Here is a 20,000-nt window from a genome sequence, read left to right on the forward strand (position 1 = left end):
TTCTACAATGGTAGCAAAAGCATCTCAATCTTCACAAGACGCAAGACAACTTTTACCACTGAAGGAATGGTATAAATATTTGTAAATGCAACGAACGATGCTGTGAAATGTACTTAGTGTCCCAAGCAAGTTCAGATAAACGCTGTTTTTGTCCTTGATTTAGGATGATCGACTTCCGAGCAGATGGATTGCCACAATATGAAAACTATGATGGCAAACGGACCATACCTCTTGATATAGAGGATGACGACTATGGGAAATTGAAAGTGGCTGTTATCAGCTGTGAGCAAGCTAATTCATACCCAAAGCTACAATCGGCGACAAAAATTAGTTGAGACAGTTGTCAACAGAGCACACTGGCAACGACACATTCATTTTTTGCAAAGAAAACTTGTCCAAAAAGTACGTTTCCGGGATACCCCTCCCTCCCCCACCCTAATCAATGTTGTACCGCTGTCGACAAGGCTCGTAAAAAACAAAAAAACACAACATTGTCCCGGGGGTGCGGGGGAGGGGGCCATCTGGGCGCCGAGCTTGAAATCGACTCTAAAGGATAAGTGTCTCAACAATTTTGACGCTGATTGTAGGTGTTATTACCTGGAAAGTTGAGCAGAAGAACAAGTTCCATAGGCGAATCATGCATGTAAGAGAGGAAAATGGTACAATCGTCAACAATATAGCGTGCGTTCAGGACATTTATGATAAAGAAGAGATGAAATTTGCAATAAAGCCTCATAAGAGTTCCAATAATGATAGAGGCACGCCATACACGAGAACAAGGCCGTCAATTGTGAGAAAACTTGATCTTAAGCTGACAACGGTAGGACCAAAAGATGCGGTGTCTATGGCAACACAAGAATCGGGTGGAGAGATGAAAGTTGGATGTTTAAGGGACTACCAGGTGAACCACGGCAAGAATATTATCGTAACCAGCTTCACAAAGAAACTTTCTCAGGTGAAAGGTGGATTAAAGCAGGATGAATTGCTTGAGGTTGTTTTGAAAGGCAAGAAACCCTTTCTTGGAAAAGTCACCATTGAGAAGTAAGTAGAAAACAACGATAGTTATCTCCTCGGAGGAACAACTGAACAACTCGACGAAGTTTAGCACTTCGGAAATTGACTTTTGTACTGTGCAGATTGATCCCACGTTCCGCCTGGGACCGTGCGAATGTACCCCCATATCATACCGTAATCTCATGATGAAGCAAAAGCGCACGGGCAAGGATGCGTTGAGACTAGGTTCAGTACTTACACACTTCCGCTAGGACCAGAATACGTACTAGCGTTTTCTTTAAAGTTTCACTGATTTGAAGCCAGGTCTGCAATGGATGTTATCTACTGGGACTGATGGTGAGCAAGCACTGGTGAATGTCATAGAAGCTAAGCACCCAAATGCGCACAGTTGGATTCTGCGTTGTTTTCGACACTTGCAAGATAACTTTAAGCGAGCATTGACCTCATATGGGATGGCCGGAATGCAGAGGGGGATGGTTGACGAATTGTTCGGCAAAATTGGGCTCTTGGACGTCGAGTCCCCAGCGGACTTCGATGCGAAGCTTGAATCTTTAAAGGAGGAATGGGAGGACAGGCGTGATCATACTTAAAATGTTTTTAAATGGGTGGAAGGTAGAGCTGATATGATGAAGACGATAATGACCGCCAGTGTGCGCAGGGAAACCAGACTTCTACCAATGACCCAGGACAGCGATATCCCTTGTCATTTTCGTATCAATGACGCCGAGTGCAACAACAGCCGACAGGTGGTTCGAAATATTGCGAATACCGAAAGGGAAGAATTTTCTCAAGCGGTTGCAAAAGTGTGTCTGGAGATTATGAACTTCGTGAAGATTTCCAGAGCTTTGTGGTACCAGATTTCCTTTCCAGGTCAGAAGAAGAGCGAAGCCGATACATCCACAAGCTACGTTTGGCAATCATGGAAGAGCTCTATGGAGCAGACGGGCCTGAATCCTTTGGGTGGATTGCTAATAGTGGATACGACAAGACAAAGTCCGAGCCAAGTTCAGGAGTTGGAAATGACTACAGCATAGAATCAAGGCCCAGCTGTAGTGTGAACAGTTTCCACCTCATGGATAAAGATCCCATAGTGGAAAGTATTTCAAGTAACACTCTAGAAGCAATGGTCAAAAGGCCCGTCTAGAAAGGTATTTTGCGAGGACCACCGACACCAGATGGAAAACCATGGCTTTCAGTTTCAAGCCTCTCCCAAGAAAGACCTAACTATGTGAAAGTGGACAAGACCAATGGCAAAGTGGAGTGTGAGTGTGCAAACTGGAAGTCTCTCAGGAAGTGTTCACACGCTTTAGCAGTTGCGAAACGAGAAGACACCTTGCGCGAGTACCTAGATTTCTATGCCAAGCAGCCAATGTCGACCAAAGAAAGAAAACCTTACTCAAGTAAGCAACCTTGACGTAAATTTTGGTCCACTTGGCCGGAAAGGGAGACGCGTATGTTCACGATCAAAGACAACCCCATCAGCTACTGTTACAGTCCCCAAAAACAGGCAGAATTTCTCCAGTCCTCCAGCCCTCCGACCCGCAGCGAGAACAGCCTAGGCTGCCTTTCGGAAAGCAAGCCATATCAATGCCATGGTGCAATTCGGCCATCCGTATGCCTGGTCAAGTCCCTCCATCTCCGGAGGACTTGGTAGCTGCAACGAAAGAGTACAGATCGTTTATGCGAGCAGGCAAACTACAAGTGCGTTATGGACCAATTCATTACCACCTTAGACAAAACTGTATAAAGGAAAAGAATGAGGAGTTCAATCCAAGTTACGGATTTAGTGCTACCACCGACAGACTATGAACATTTTTTGCCAGCACCTGAAAAGCTCTTGCAACAAGAGTTTGTCATAGAGTTGTAAAAAAGTTTCTATTTGGTCGATGTCGTTCAAAATTAAAATTTGATTGCTGTCAATTAACCCCAAACTACCATGCTCTACTCTGGTCTCATAAACCTGTTAAGTTTGGACCAAATAGTAAGAGGCCTACTAACTGAACGTCTTTTTGGAGACACTTCAAACTGTTTTCCAAAGAGCAAAAGATTCTAAAATTCTCGCGTGTAGATCCAATGAAAAACACCAATTTCAGCTTTCTGAGGAAATTGCCGCTTTCCAAAATATGATCATAATGGTTGCATCTGTTAATTTGAGAAAATGAATGTCCCATATATGGTGTTTAGGTTTAGTTTACTTTAATATGTTGAAATTTACACGTTACCCATTAACAGCGAAGTATCACCTTATAAGCCTTCCCCTGGATTCAATAATTTCGCATAGTTGAAAATAATCGCAAGTTCGTCAAAACTACGAAAGCCGGGAAAAGAGCCAATCAGGAAACAAGAGTATACATTTAGCGGCAGCGACCACGCCGCCATTTGTTATAGTAAATTACAATGAACTTCATCTGCTCAATAGGCCTTTTGAAGCAATTTATTAAATTTAAAATTTTAACCTGAAGGTGTAAGAATTCCAGAAATGAACAGATCATGTTTTACTCAGCCAGTAGGTAAATGTTTGGACGAATACCACTGAGGGTTGAGATTTTATAACCAATTTAATACTCTTAAACTTTGTAGTACTTTTGTTTCAACCGAAAATATTTTGTCCTCCAAAGATATTTCTTTAATTAAGAGCGCCTGAAAAAAGAATTCAGATTTTTATATTTAGCGCAGGTAGAATAACCTAGAATAGATAAGCAAGAAGGGAATTCTTGGACCTATAATTTCCAATGGAAACATTTTGCAGAAGTTTGAAAACTAAGAAGAATACAAGAATTTGTATGAAAAATCATTGGAGCTTGGCTTGTGGGCAAATTCAACTTCTTCCTATGCAAATCCTCCTAGTTTCTATCGTCCTTAACAACGGCTGTTTAAGCGATATAAGCCTGAAAATCGCCAAGTTAGCTTTTTAAATCCGCTTTATTCATTTCTGGGAAAATAGTCTGGGAAAGTAGTTCGCTGAAACTGACTTTTAAAGGGCTCAGAGAACTTGTAGCAGATTATTTGAGTCGTGCTGAGAAATAAGTTTATTGACATTGAACTGCCCCTTATTTAGCAATTTTTCTTGTTTAGGATAAATTTAGGAAATTTCTTTTGAAAGGGGGTTATGTTAGGAAAAATAGCATTGCGTGGCTAGCGTTACTTTCTAGAAGCTTCGCGAGAGTTCGTAGTTTGTTTATTTTTAATTTCGTGCATAAGCGTTTCTAAATCGGTGTGTTTTGTAATCTTTCTTTAATTAGTTTGTTTGCTGTTTCAGAAAGTTATAGAATCTCATTGTGAATGTATATAAGTAAGCGAGTCTGAGCGATGATTTTTAACTAGTTTTCACAAGCCAACAACGTTAGCGGTGTTTAGTCAAGTGTGACAGAAGCAGTGTTTATTCAAGTTGCGCGGAAGCCGTGTAAGTTTATCGAGTACGTGCTGTTTAGAGTTTTACTTCATGGAAAACTACGCTCATTTTGGAATAAATCTTCTTGTTTTTGTTCCGACAACCCTGCGTTCAGTTTAGTTTGCAAGCTACTTGTCCTCAAAAACATCGAACTTGTAACAGCTTGATGTTAGATCCGATCTTTCGGCTTGTGAACACGGGATGGATATCTTTTCCGATTTTGCGACTTAATTCTCCAAGTTGTCTTCGCACAGAATTCGGAATGATTTCCGTACAGGTACCTACCTCATTATGCATGCAGAATAAATTAACTATGCATTCGCGCTAATGTTTTGTAGAACAATTTGTATACCCAAGAGAATCGAATACATACATGGCTAATTTGTACTTACGGGATGATCAAAACTGGATCTAATTCTCTCTCTTTCGCTCCCTCCCTCTCTCCTTTTTTTCCTTCTCTCTTTTCTTTGCCCTTTTTGCTCTCACCTTGTTTCTTTCCTTTCGTCCCAGCTTCCCTCTTTCGATGCCTTTGTCCTGTCTTTCTATTCGAGTTCCCGCTCGGCTTTTTTTGTCCTTGAACTCCGTACCACTTTAAACCTCTGGATTACTTGTCCCTGTTTTTGACCACTGAGCTAAGTGTCAAGTTGCTAATTCATACCTTGATAATGATATTTGTTAGGAATTCTGGACGACAATTTACATAACAATGATAAGTAATTATATACGCGTGCCATTCCGACCACCAAGAAATGCACTGATTTTGCTTCTTTTTAAACAACTTCACCCCTTAATAATGCTAACCGCAACCCTAATGAGAACTAAAGACACTCTTTAAACCCGGTAAAATTCTTTTGGAGTTTAATCCATTATATCATTGAATGTGTGACTTGCTTGTTTTTTCATCCCCCGTGCTGCACACTTAAGAGCACACTGCAAGGAAGAGTATACCTCCTTGTGATAGGGGCATCCTTTATGGGAACTTTTTATGCACGAGTTATTGCAGTATAAAATCTTTGAGTCGACGTTAAGCCCTCTCTTTGATCAAACTTTGAATTTTAAAATTGAACCAGAATGGCCGCTCATGGTGTATCTACAAATTTAAACTTATGGAAACTGTCACGACTTCTAGCCGATCACGAGCGGTGCATAGAGTGGTGCAAAGACCACAATCTACTTTCGTCGTCAATGAAATGCCCTAAACCTGAGTGGGAAAACCTACTCAAATGGCAAAGACGAACTGCGTAGGGGGATGGATTTGTTTGGCGATGCTCTAGAAAAAACTGCAATGGACAAGCATCAATCCGCCAGAAGTCATGGTTTTCTGGTAGTAAGCTTTCCCTTGAAAAAATGTTAGCCCTAACTTACCCTTTGGCGCACAAATTCAACACAACACAAGCAGTGCACAAAACCGCGTTAGATGAAGAAACCACCTCGACAGAAACCGTGATAGATTGGTATAACTATTGCAGGGAGGTCTGTGCAGACAGAATAATGAAACAACATGTGTGGCCAATAGGCGGTCCTGGTGCAACTGTTGAGATTGATGAGTCCAAGTTTGGCAAGATAAAGTATCACAAAGGTCGCTACATCGAAGGACAGTGGGTCTTTTTTAGCATCTGAACCGTATTTATACAAATATTCCTAGAAACCCCACTTCTTTCGCTTATTTTAAAATTGACAAATGGTTAAATTTGCAGGAAAAGTGCAAAAATTAAGTTGAAAATTTACCGTATTTCAGTCAGAAATTCTATCGATTTTTTTGAAGTCCAAATAGACTTTAAAAAAAAGCCTCTCAGAAGAACAAACAAAGCACTACAGTCCCAAAGGACGTCTATTGTTATCGCTATTGTTTTCTTCAAACAAAGGACTGTATGCATAATGAAGTAGGGACCGGTGCGGAAATCTTACCCAGAATTCGCTGATCTCTGGTCCTTGAATAGTAATATTATTCTCACTGGTGCTTTCTTATCGTCACACGTCTATTGTGATCTTCTTACATCCCCTGAAACTTTTTCTCCAGGCGGGACATGTGTTTCACGATTTCAACCCCCAGAAAGGAAAGTTTGCCGTTTGTGGCTAGTTCCATGGTGAAGTTAATTGAAGGATGGCTGTCATTCATTGTGGATAAAAATGCTTCAGATGTTTCCACGTTAGGCATTATGCGCAACGTGTCGTCCACATAGCGTGTTCAGGGGATGTGAGATCCGAACAGACGTGTGACGATAAGAAAGCACCGGTGAGAATAATATTACTATTCAAGGACCCGAGATTAGCAAATTCTGTGCGAAGACAACTTGGAGAATTAAGTCGGAAAATCGGAAAAGATATCCATCCCGTGTTCACAAGCGGAAAGATCGGATCTAACATCAAGCCAAAAGAAAGCAAACCCCCTATTGTTAACCAACAATGCGTTGTTTACCATTTTAAGTGTGATCTGTGCGATGCAGATTATGTCGGCTACACATGCCGACACTTGTATCAACGCATTGAAGAAAATAGGGCATCTGCCATCGGGAAACACTTCAGAGATGAACATGGAACATGAACATAGATTCAAGATCTTACAGAAGTGCCAGAGCAAATTTGACTGCTTAATTTATGAGATGCTTTTTATAAAAGTACTAAGGCCAACGTTGAACACGACGTCTGACTCCATCCGCGCAGTTATTTTTATAGCGCGGAGTATTTCATATATTCGTTTGTAAAGCTTTTTGCCTATTGTTGTCTCGCCTTTTTTTAGTTTTTACAACTTACCTTTTGTAACGCTTAGTTCATATTTCCATATTTTTATCGCTTTTCATATTCTTACGAGTGATTTTACTTCTTATATGCAAAGTTTTACTCACCTTTTTTAAACTCGAAAATGATCGCAGCGAGATCGAAACGTCGTAGAATTTTAACGCTAGTTTTTATCTCAAAATGTGTTTTGAATAAACTACTTATTATGATTTATTTGAGTCAATCATATTATAAGAACCCAAATATATCAGACTGAAATGTAATCATTTTTGTATTTACGAATTCCCAAGCGCTAATGAAAAATCACTAATTTGCCGCGAAAACAATACTCCAAAAGAACCATATATTCAAATATGTTGATAAGCCAAGGAAATTTACCACTAAGAACTTCAATGAACAAATATAATATACACCAATTAAATAAGTGAGTAACACCAACGTTATTCTACAGACGACAACAACAACAACCAATGAACAGGGTCCTCAGTATCCACCTGAAATTGGATTTAAACTGGATGAAAATGACAACTATGATATGGACAATAAAAAATTGACTAATATACAGGATGGAACTGACGATGCAGATTAAATGTCGAAAAAGTGGGTTAAAGAGCATGTCGCTAGTCAAGCAGCTGGATGGTACCACGAGACTCACGGCTGATATCAATTGCGATAATAACATATTTTTCCATCACGGCATAGGGACAAGACCGACTTATTTAGTAAAATAGAGTTATATTGATACATTGACAGCCAGTAAGCTTAACATCAACAGGACGTGATGGATACGTGATGGAACCCAAGAGATCAACGATAATCTTAATATGGGGAGCAAAAAGATATTGAATTTAAAAGAAGGCAGTAACAATAATGACGCTGTAACAGCTAGTCCATCATCTTAATAATGCCGTGTCTCTGAAAGCTGATACAACAGTTAAATGATTATCTGAAAAAGGACGGTAGTGTAACAATGACTGGTAATCTGAAAATGGGGTTTAGAACTTTTGAGAATATCAATAATTCAACATCGACATTCGGCCTCGTAAGAAAGAGTTATATTGATACCCATTTTAACCAAAGAGTTTAATTTTAAAAACGGGTGATACCATGTCGGGTGATTTAGCTATGAGTAATAATAAGCACTGGTTAAGTTACTGGTTAAGCAACTCCAACTAAGAACAATGATTCTACGAATAAAATATATGTAGATGATCAAGATAATAAAAAAATAGATAAAACCCTTCCAAGCAATTTAGACCTTAACAACCACCGAATTGTCAATGTTAGCAAAGCAGTTTCACAAAATAATGCTGTAACCCTTGAGCAATTAGGTCAGTCACATATCACACAACATGTAAAGAAAGTGAACGTTCTGAAATATATCATGCCAGATGAGGCTCAGAGTGAAGCAGATTTTGGGACCACTATCGATGGTATTCAAACAGCCGCATTTTTACCACATCAGATAAACAAAAAAATCTACCGACTTTTAGATTTACCAAAAAGCAAGACGGCACTTATTATAGTCGATTTGGTTTCAACCTGTTTAAACAGATCCGAGACAATTTTAGGACAAAGTATACCGTATGCCCGAGCTTTACTTTTTGCCCCTTGTCAAATTAGACGAATATAATAATAGCACACTCGACTTTTCGGCCCTGAATGTAGCAATTGATCAACATGCAACCAAAAAACCTAATTCATCATATTTACGATCCATAATAAATCTAGACCCATCGAGCACTGATAAAACAATACAAAGGACGTTATATATTGATTTTCAAAGCAGAGGATCTTCGAGCTCCCCCAGCAAAATTAATGGTTTATGTGCCGATCTATGGTATAACCGGTCATTTCAGTGATATAGATAGCACTATATGATTACCAAGAGGCTTACAAAGTGTCTACTAATGAAAGATTCACTATGTACATAGATATTGATTTGAACGGCTTTAGAGTATTAAAAATACATTTTTTCCTTTATGCTATAGTTAATAAAACGGTCCATAGTAAGACGTTCGCAATAAACGGGCGCGAAAGAGTATTTATTGGAAAGAACTCAAGAATAAACAAAATATAATTTTTGATCCAGGATGTAAGACCTCCACACCAACCAATTGTTTTTGAGTTGACATATGATTTTCAGACAAAGCGGTATAGAGGGAATTCAGGAAGCCAGCATCAAATATTTTCAACCGATCTGGTGGTGACTCTTGACGCCTGTTGTGTAAATTTGCTTAAACGTCCTATGAGAAGATACTGACAGATTTACGGTCATATCTTCGAGGGTTGGAATTCAATGAAAACGAGTTACTGGACCAAATCAAGATCATGGATGAAATTATCATTGATATGTGCCCAATATCCGTTAAATTTGAAACAAAATACAACAAAAAATTCAATTAATTATAGATTCTATTTTATCACCAATCAACAATTGAATTTCGTCCCAATATTGCCTATAATATTTCAAGGTTTTCATTGATCTGGTTATTTTTATTGATTGATATGGCAAATCCGTTAATTTAAACAATTCTCAAATGATAAATGCAGTAGATATCATCCTCTTACAGTTTGGGTCTAACACAGGCAATATACGGCCGAAGTCATCAAATATTCGGTTTATTTTGGTTATTTTGTCTCTGGTTATATGTATTTTCAATGACGCGCAATCGTAGCCAGGGATGTTTTCAATATGATATTTTCCTGATCTTATATATATCTTGGTGAAAATCAATATAAACGTTATAAAACTTCTCGAAACCGACTTGACGGCAATTGACACACAAAAATCTAGCATTCTCTTCTTTAAGTTTTTGATTTTGACAACAAGGTTGTATATCGTCTGAATTGTATTTTTGTATTTGTCAGTGACAAAATGGGCAATAGATCTCTTTTCCTATCATGTAAAGCGAAATTACAATTCATCTATATTTATTATTTAGATTTTATTTGTAAAATATATTGTAAATAAAATTTTTAAACGCACCCATAAAATAAGTTCCAATGTAGTTTTTTTTTTCCAATTACATTTTTGAGGACGTCCATCTTGTAAAACAAGCTGGACATCATAATTTCAGCAGTGCCCAGCATTGGCAACCAGTATTTGAAATCTGACCTTGAGAACAAATTCCATGGGTATAGTAGTAAAACAGGTGGTGAAAACAAGCAGAGTTTAAAAACGAAATTCAACTTCTGAAAGACATAGCTGAAACATGGCTGAAAAACTGTGCTGTTACCCCCAATTCCTATACTACACTTTCTGATAAAAATATGTCTATTTCTACACTTCTTTTCTGAGGAGTGTGTTAGGTGATGAACACAATGAAGATTAGCAGACAAAGCTAATTTTAGTTTGTTGAAACACAGCAAGGGCAGTGTTCCAAAGTCTGCACTAAATCAAGCTTCTGAGGGAGACGTGTGCATGAGAAATAGAATTTGAAGCTGTAATATTCTTATGCATTAGCCTTACACATCAACCAACCAGCCGAATATTAAGGTGCGTCTATTTAGGGAACTTCCTTTTTGAGTGTATTTTGATCTTTATGATTGCAGCAACTTCAGGCGAGGAAGGGCGAAAGGCGCTGATGAGAGAAATTGGGTTAGGGAAAGCCCTTGCTGACAGCCCCGTGCCGAATGTAGCACAGTTCATTGGATGCGTTACCACCCAGAGTAAGGAGCCATTTGTTTGTGTTTTTAGCACTTTTGGTTTCATTCTATTCACAGTTTTTTTCTTCCCAGATCTCAGGTTTGGCCAGAATGGATTTTTTAAGGACTAATAATAATTATTGTTGGTATTTTACAAGTGGTACTTGCCTCAAATGTCAGCCCACAAAAACTGTGCTATCTTCTGCAACCACTGATTGGGTCTCCTGCCAAAGAAAGATAAGGCATTTTGGTAATCCATACTAAATCACCAATAATTGGATTTTATTAGTACGCTGGCAGTGACTTCACTGCTACTTTTTTGTGTTGTGCCAACCACTGGAAAAATAGAAAATGATAACAAGAACGTATTCAACGCATACTCCCCAAATCCATGTATCACTCCTATGGACCTGGTCCTTGGACCCCTCCATGAAACCAGCCATGACCCACCCCTGTGGACCCAGCTTACGCACCACAATGCCGGTAATGCAGCTGTATCTCAGCAAACGCCACCTTCAAGGTTTGAGGCAGAAATAGGTTGGGGAAAGAAGAAAAAAATGCTGCGAAGTGGGTGGGTGCTGACAAAACGGAATGAGTTCTGGAAGGGATGAAGAGTGTGTGGAAAGGAAATAGGCGAATTTCTTTGGAACACTCTTTCAACACCATATAGGACAAACAGATCTCAATTAACTGAAATTGTCAATGTTCCACGTCACGAAATCTAACTCGTGAAACTCTATTCTATTGTAGGGACAAGATCACCATGAGACACAACTACAAAATCAAATGTTAAAAAGTAGAAGTAATAGTTATTATAATTATATGGCTAGTGCTTCTAGCCGACATAAAGCGCGCTTTGATTGGCTAAGGGCAGCTAATCGCTAGGGCAATATACTCCCGTAATGCCCACGGGGCGATTATGGATTATGCTAATTAGTTTTTTTCTTCTTTAGAACCGTTCTGTTAGCCATATAACAAACAACTTATTAACCTTGACCGTTCGGTAGTTAGCAAAATCTCAAACTCGGCCTAGCTGTATTGACCGAGCGATAGGCCTCAGTTTGACATTTTGCTGTAACCACCTCACTCTCAATTATGAAGTAGTTAAGAACAACTATGTTAAACTGATCTATTTAGCAAGATGATCTTGAACTCCCTCGTATGAAATAAGGCAAAAGAAATAGTTTGTTAAAATGAGGGGAGTAACATTGTTTAAGAACGAGGCATCAAGGGCTAATTTGAATAAAAACAAAATAATAGTTGGAATAAGGTGTATAGAAACCAATAAGTTATTATTATCATCATCATTATCATTATCATTATTATTATTATTATTATTATTATTATTATTATTATTATTATTATTATTATTTCCTTTACTATTGAATTTGAGAGCAATGGCCGAATTCCATTTCTTAATACTCTAGTGTCTCACATAATCTTTGTCGGTGTTTACTGGAAACCAACACACACCGACAGGTACTTAGGTTTTAACTCCCACCGTGACATTAAACACAAAGAAAGCACCACGGCAACCCTTTTACACAGAGCTTTGAACCTCCCTAGTACCACAAATGGAAGAAATTGAGAACTTGGCAAAGTCTATTCAGCCTTACAGTCCAACGGCAGATCCTTTGCCACGAGGAGAGAAGGACATATCAGGAATACAATACATACTTAATTGACCGCTCCCCACAGGGGCTTTTCAGGGCCAATGAAACACAACGAAACGACGAAACGAAACAACAACAACTGTTAAGAATCCCAACTGGCCGGAGGCAAACCAGTTGGCTATTTACAAGTGCAGCTGGGAAGTTGAAGCAGGGACTACCAGGATCAAATTCAGCGAGTGGTTAGAGCGGGTCTTGAACCCGGGATCTCCGGATCTCAAGGCAAGCGCCCCAACCACTGGGCCACACTGCCTCCTGGACAAAGACAGCGAAGACAGCGGCCAAAGGCTACAGAATTGCCAATCATGCTTGGTCTGACAATCACGTCATTGACTTCAAGAATGCGTTGATCATCGAGAAAGAAAATTTCCGCATCAGGAAATTTCTAGAATCTTGGCACACCTCTATCACGCTTAACGTGAACAATAACTCTTGCACACTTCCAAGACAATACCTCATTCTTTTTAACAAAAATTTTTAATCACCTTTTTTATCCCTAATCTTACTCTATGGTTATTATTTTTATCTCACTACATATTCCCCGAATTTTAACTTCATTCATGTTTTGCGCGTTGAAAACCACAGTTTTAGTAGGCGAAAGCTTGCACTTTTTAATATTTTTAGCCAGAGAAAGTCCATTCAAGTTTTTATAACGAGGCCGAGCTTGCGTTAATAAATACATAACGTTGAACGACCATCTCTACCACGCAGTACACCCAATTTTGATCATGGAATACTTGCCCTGTGGAGACCTACTGGGCTATCTGAGAAAAAGCCGTGGAATTGCTGACAAACATTATCGGGGAGAAGGAGAGGTAGCGCAGTTGCGTACATACGATCTGGTCTCATTTTCAAAACAGATTGCTACAGGCATGGGGTTCCTGGCATCAAGAGGGGTAAGTAAGTGATACGACGATCACGCAAATGTTAAAAAATCTGATCTGCAAGGTACGTTTGTCATCGGTGTGACACAAATTCATACAGATTTCAAACCTGGAAAGCTTCACACCTGAGTATTCGCGCCCATCACCTCTATCTGGTATTATGGGTTGCACGCTTTTATAGCGACACTGTCTTGAGTAGTAAAGAAGTCATGCTGTTGAGGCAGTCGTATCTAAAGGAAAAGGCCCCAAGATTTCAAAAGCAATGAAATCTGCAAAAATTCCTTGTAGTGATGGCCGAGATACAAACAGATTCGACGCAGTTTAATTAATCAAAGGCATTTTATTTGATACAAGCACGCACGCCATGTTCCCATATTCCCAGATCCTTGGCAACCTTCACCCTATGTAGTAATCTAGTTTAACACTACAATTCTGGTAAAGACTGTTTACTGGTCGAATTTTACCATTTCCAGTGGTATGAAACATCTGAATCTTTTGCAGTAAATTCACTCGCGGATTTGTTATAATTGCTACTAGCGCCGGGCTTGTAACTCTTCGGTAAGAAGAGTTTGAGATTTGTCAATCAGCATTAGGGGTTTGTTGATTGGGCTTACATGAAGTCACTCTTTATGTTTACATAGGAGCAGAATTAGATGGAAATGTTAGCATTTATGCGTGCACTCTTGAGTTGTTTTCTTCTGCCATCCATAACTGTATCAGAAAGGGCCGGTCTATAGGACGTTAACTTGGAATTTACCGGTAACCTCCCACTATATTGCTGTCTGTGTCTCGAGACGCAAATAAGATCCATGAAAACCAAGGCAAATAAGAACCATGGCCCTACGACAACTTTTTTTTGTCATGTTCATAGATTATTCACCGTGATCTAGCAGCACGTAACGTCCTCCTAGATAGGGACTGTGTGTGCAAGGTGACGGATTTTGGATTATCGTACCAGAACTTCAAATATGGATGTGGCAATGCCAAAAAGGTGGGTTACATTGTAGATAGGTTCCATTTCACATTGCTGTGACTACTCTTTGGCTTTCCTCTTTTCATATGCAAACAATATGCTTTTGTCTCCCTAGGGCTGTGTTCCGGTTAAATGGACTGCACCAGAGATCCTCTTTGGAGATGCCTCAGATCTTTCCACCAAAAGTGATGTGTATGTACTTGTAAAAGGGCTTTAAATAGTCATCTTACAGGGTTTTTGTACTTAACGCCTTTTAAAGTATTAGATTGTATTTTTGACCCTAATGGTGCTCAAATTTTAGCAATGGTCATGGATTTTTAATAACGGACTGAAAAGAATATCTCTTGCTATTGTCATATTTGCTACAAGCTAAGACGTTCAACGACTAAAACAACCATATGCCACTATCATATGCATATGCATATGTCAACGACTGGACCACCGTGGTTTATAGATATATTAAGCAATAAGTATATTTGAAAAACCACGATGATTCTCTACGAAGTAAAGCACAATTGCATCCCGTTGAAGGCGTGTGAAATTTTCAGGAGTTTGTAAGAGACACTTTCTTAAATAGTCCACTTTCACGTTCTCCATGGCAGCTGAATAAAAGCACTGAGGATGCATTTCACAGGGTTAGCCTCCATCTGAAGTGAATATCTTCACAAATTGCAGAGAGAAGATATAGAAGATATAACCTGGCCGCGCGGGGATACGAATTTTATCTTCGAGTGCTGCAAGTATTTACAACAACAACTTTATTTGTACCAACAGTAAAGCAATAAGCTACAAGATATTACAAAAATAGAAAGGGGTACAGGCTGCCCCAAATAACTATAGGGGCTAATGAAATAGGACAGCCACACTCTGGTAATTAAGCTAATATAAATTAGGTCAGATGCACACATATACGCACACACGCGCCAAAGCAAAAAACACATAAAAAACTGAGAAAGACAAAATGTCAAAAACAACGGAAAGCCAGAAGAATTATGATGTTAGGATAATGAGAATTTTTAATAGTTTTCAAAAAAAGTTAGCTTTAGGTTTTTCTTAAAATGTTTGAGAGGAAGAAGCTTTAGGTCATCACTTATATCATTCCAGACTTTAGCACCCTGAAAACGTATATTAAAGATTCCATAATTGGTTCTGGCCTTCGGAATTGCATAAGTCATTTTGCTAGATAATCTGGTATTATAACTAAGTACATTCCTAACAGGATTAAAGTAATGGTCAAATACAGGAGGTAGGAGTTTATTATGAAACTTATACATAAACACTGCCAGTTGAAGGGCAATAATATCAAACAGCTTAACAACTCTTAAATCTTTAAATAAAGGACTTGAATGTTCATTAAAACTAGTAAAAGTAATTATTCTTAGGGCTTTCTTCTGTAATATAAATAATGGTTGCAAAGCTGTCCGATAAGTACCGCCCCAAGCAACTATGCAGTAATTTAAGAAAGGTTCAACTAGAGCATAGTATAGGCTAAGTAGTATTTTGGTACTTATGAAATAACGGAGCTTAGAAAGAATGCCTATGCTTCTCTTGACTTTTTTAGAAAGATAAGTAATATGAGTCTTCCAATTAGCATTATAATCTATGTAGACTCCAAGATATCTAATAGAAGTTTCTTGTGTTAACATTTGATTGTTTATAGATAGTGAGCGAAGCGAACGAGTGAGAGATACTTTCAGCACAAGAAGATAAAATTAGTATCTCCAAGCGGCCATGTAATGTTTTGTTTATTATACAGATATTGATGAAATGTCTAGATTTAAAACAACTTGGTCACCAAACGCTAAAACACGCATGTTGTGTAACATGAAACAAGATATGAAAGTTATGAAAAACAAATCATGATAATGTCAAATTTTGCAATAAAAATGTTATGTAGTAAAGAAAAATTATATTAAAGCACAAAAGTATCTTACAATGAAAAGGAAGCTCGCGTTTTATTGGGTAATCGTGTTGGTTACCATGACAACACCTATATCCTCACATGTGAAAGATAAAAATGATATGTTCACTGCGCGCGGTGAAGATATGATTTTTTAGCAAAAGGAGAAATCCTGGTATTTCATCAATATCTATACAATAAAACTTGTTTACTACTCTGTCTATTGTTTAGTTTCAAATTTCAGGCACCTTCCTGCCGGCGCGGTATTTGTGAATATATTCACTTCAGATGGAGGCTAATCCCTGTAAAAATAAGTCTTCTGTATTTTTATTCAGCGATCACGGAGAACTGAAAACTGGACTATTGTCTAGATGACTTTTCCCTTTCGTTTATTGGGCCCTATGCGGCTGGTGATCACATGGTACAAAAACCGCCATTTTGGAAAGCAAATTGCGCACTGGGACGTCTAAAACAGAGCAACTTAATTTAATTTTATGAGAAAAACTAACGCGGAGAGATTTCGACGTTTCGATGACATCCTGTCATCATTATCAAGAAAATTTTAATTATCAAGAAAAATTTAATTTAAATTTTCTTTGCTTTAGATGTCCCAGTGCGTAATGTGCTCTCCAGTGTAGCATTTTTTTGTACCATGTGATCGCCAGCAGCAAAGGACCTATTTGGTTTCAATCAAATTTAAAATTTCCATTGCCTCTACCTGTTCCACACATGACCGGTCTACCTCATTGACGCACTTGACGTCCACATGAAAGCGGGTAGAATTTGCAAAGATGCTTGTAAAAATTAGTAATTGATGAGAAAGAAAGCCGAAATAAACGCAGTATTTGGTCACAATGATACGGCTGTAAATTGTGATACAGATCAAATGTTACCGTATTAGGTATTTTGTATCGAACCGGCAGGATTACCATTTTGAATTCTAGAGTTAACCTTCTTTACCTCACATTTATTTCTCAAGTCAAATGCCATAAGGCTCGCCGTTGAAATCACGAACACAGATAGCCATCTCATATTGGATATCTATCATTTAGAATGTTTTTGATGTAGTTGCATTTCTGCTTTACAGGTGGTCCTATGGAGTCGTCCTTTATGAGATATTTACGATCGGTAGGTTTTTTGTGTACTGGGAATCAACGTCTATTCTTAAGCTAATGTTTAGGGTTAGGTTTAGTCCAAATTATCATCATCATCATCATCATCATCATCATCATCGTCGACAGTCATTGTCGTCGTCACATATGTCCAGAAATCCAGGTAATTAGATGCAAGCCTAATTTTGACATCCAACGTGAAGTGTCCCTTTAAGTCTAAGCATTTCATATCTATTTGTTACAATACGGTTAAGGTAAAGGTTAGCGTTATATTTTTAGGTCAGGGTAAATGCAGCAGTTTATCCTTACTTGAGGAGCAGCATCTGGAGGGACATTTTTTGACGTTAAATTTCCAAGATACGAGTGATGAAGTCGGAGAAAAGAGCAAGGGGACACTTCGTGACGCTTATTGAATCCGGTTGCATCTAATTACGTCGTAGCTGTTCCCGTTATTATCATCATCATTGTCAGTATTATTATTATTATTATTATTATTATTATTATTATTATTATTATTATTATTTCTACCCTTCTCCCAGTTGGGGCAATCTGTTGAGAACGGACTTAACCCAGAGGTCTAGGATCATCAACTGTCCATGGACTGTCTCAACAGGTTCATTCTGGTTGTTTGATTTTCTTCTACGATAGGACCTCTCCTTTGTTGTTCTTCCCCACCGTATCTTCGTTAAAGTCCCACCTTTAACCGACAGGCTTTTGACCGTTTGTTTTTGTTATGGAAATTAGCATTGCTTATCGCAGCGAACTGAATGGATAAATTTCAAATATGACTAAATTTTGATATATGAAAATTGTTACGCGGCACGAAATTTCTGTCTGTCTGTCTGTCTGAGTTTTAGCCCACTACACTCCTCGCGCACTAATCCAGCCAACAAGCGAGCACAAAAGTAGGCTGAAACCTACATGCCCGTGAAACTACAGTTAACGTATTGTTGCATCAGGCGTAATAGGATAAGACAATAACGAAATGTTGACAATTAACAGGAGGTATTCCATATCCGGGTTGGTCGGAAGCCAAGACCATAGCAGAATTGCAGAAAGGTTATCGCATGCCGAAGCCCCCACACATCACCAACACTATGTGAGTCTCCTTTCATATAATTTTCTTGCGCTTAAGGCAGGGTAACGTACTTCTTTATTGAAATGAAGAATAAAAGAAAGCTGCTAAAGAGTGGGCATCACAGGAGGCCAAAGCTCTACTATTCGCTTGTGACGTAATTTTAATATAATCTACATCATAGCGAAATTACAAGGGTTTGTTTGGGATAAAATGTATCGAATTGGGAAAGAAAATTAGGAATGAATTTTCAATAAGATTTTTTTCACCTAAACTCCTTTGTAGCTTCTTTTGTGTTTCGCACCGTGGGTATGGGTGTTACTCAAGGTGAACATGCACACGGAAAATACTGTTCACATGATCTACCCGTAGTTTTGGACTACTTTAATCCACGCACTTCTACGTTGCACAAAGTAACTTAATAGTCAACTGAAAAAAGAGGCATGCATATGAATACACTATAAAACTAAACAAATTGGGTAATGGAATAAACGATCTTTCTCCAACATGTTGTAGATCAACTTACAATTCCGTAAGGCGTAATCCGTTTCAAAACAAGCTATTATTGTTCGTTTCCACTAAGCTCTTGGTTCGTAGCCATCGGGCATAGCCAGTGGATTGGGCGATCGTAATTGCCATTCAGTATCTTGATCCGCGCCTTTCTGACCAATCAATCCTTGCTTGGATAGGTGTCTATGTCGTGGTTTAATTTTTGTTTTTGGTTTGAACTGTTTTTAAACCAGTTCAAATTTTTTCAAGCTAGTTTATTTATTTATTTATTTTTAACTGTGTTTTTTTTTAAAATCAATGGTCTAAAAAAGGTATTTTACTTTTTTGGGGGGTGTAGTTAAAAAGAAAAGAAAAAAAAAACAGGGGCTTGGTTTTTTTTAGGGGGTCTAAGAAAGAACTGGACATCTTTCCCTGCCTTCTACTCACCTATCCCTTCCTGATCTTCTCCACCCTTCCTTCCTTCACACATCATTCTTAACCCAAAAACCAATGCAAAACGACAGGTTTTTTTTTAGACTAAACACTGCAAATAAGTGATTAGTCCAATAACTGCAATTCGTGCCAATTCCTTACATAGAATGCAGTGTCTGACAGTTGAAGACCGCAGACTAACCGTAACTCGCAGTAAACTCTAACTGTTTTAAAATGGGTGCTTACATGTAGAATTTTATCTATGCTATTTGTAGGCAGTCTGCAGTTGTCATACAAATCCTGAACTGCTGTTTCAAATAAGTGCGTTGAGTTAATTGAGAGCTTAATCATTAAGCTGAGCATTTCCACCAAAACACTAAAAATTATTGTTCACGTGCACAAATAATCATTATTGTCTCTGATAGCATCAGAAACAACGATCCGTCATAATAATCTTAAAATGATTTCTCTACTTTATTTTATACATACTCCATAAAATTAAATACAGAAAGATATCCAAATATGTTAAAATGGAGAGTATTCTAAAAAAAATTAAACCGGTTTAAAAAATTTGAACTGGTTTGCACTTTTCAAACCAAACGCAAAATTAAATCACAACTTCTACAACAAGCGCTATCTCCCACTGTGATCCCTTGCAACTTGAGTTTAATTG

At 38.3% G+C, this 20,000-nt stretch overlaps 1 protein-coding gene across 1 annotated transcript in view; it reads left to right on the forward strand.

Annotated features, from left to right (window-relative positions):
- The window catches only part of LOC138059969 (fibroblast growth factor receptor 1-like), an 86,697-nt gene that overhangs the window by 59,127 nt on the left and 7,570 nt on the right, over positions 1-20,000 (forward strand). Inside the window, exons 9-14 of the mRNA XM_068905636.1 lie at positions 10,700-10,816; positions 13,174-13,358; positions 14,218-14,337; positions 14,435-14,511; positions 17,307-17,347; positions 18,334-18,430. Of these exons, the coding sequence (XP_068761737.1) occupies positions 10,700-10,816; positions 13,174-13,358; positions 14,218-14,337; positions 14,435-14,511; positions 17,307-17,347; positions 18,334-18,430 (637 nt within the window). The remainder of the gene's footprint in view (positions 1-10,699; positions 10,817-13,173; positions 13,359-14,217; positions 14,338-14,434; positions 14,512-17,306; positions 17,348-18,333; positions 18,431-20,000) is intronic.

This window comes from Montipora capricornis, chromosome 1 (assembly GCF_036669925.1).
Source record: "Montipora capricornis isolate CH-2021 chromosome 1, ASM3666992v2, whole genome shotgun sequence".
Classification (NCBI taxonomy): Eukaryota; Metazoa; Cnidaria; class Anthozoa; order Scleractinia; family Acroporidae; genus Montipora; species Montipora capricornis.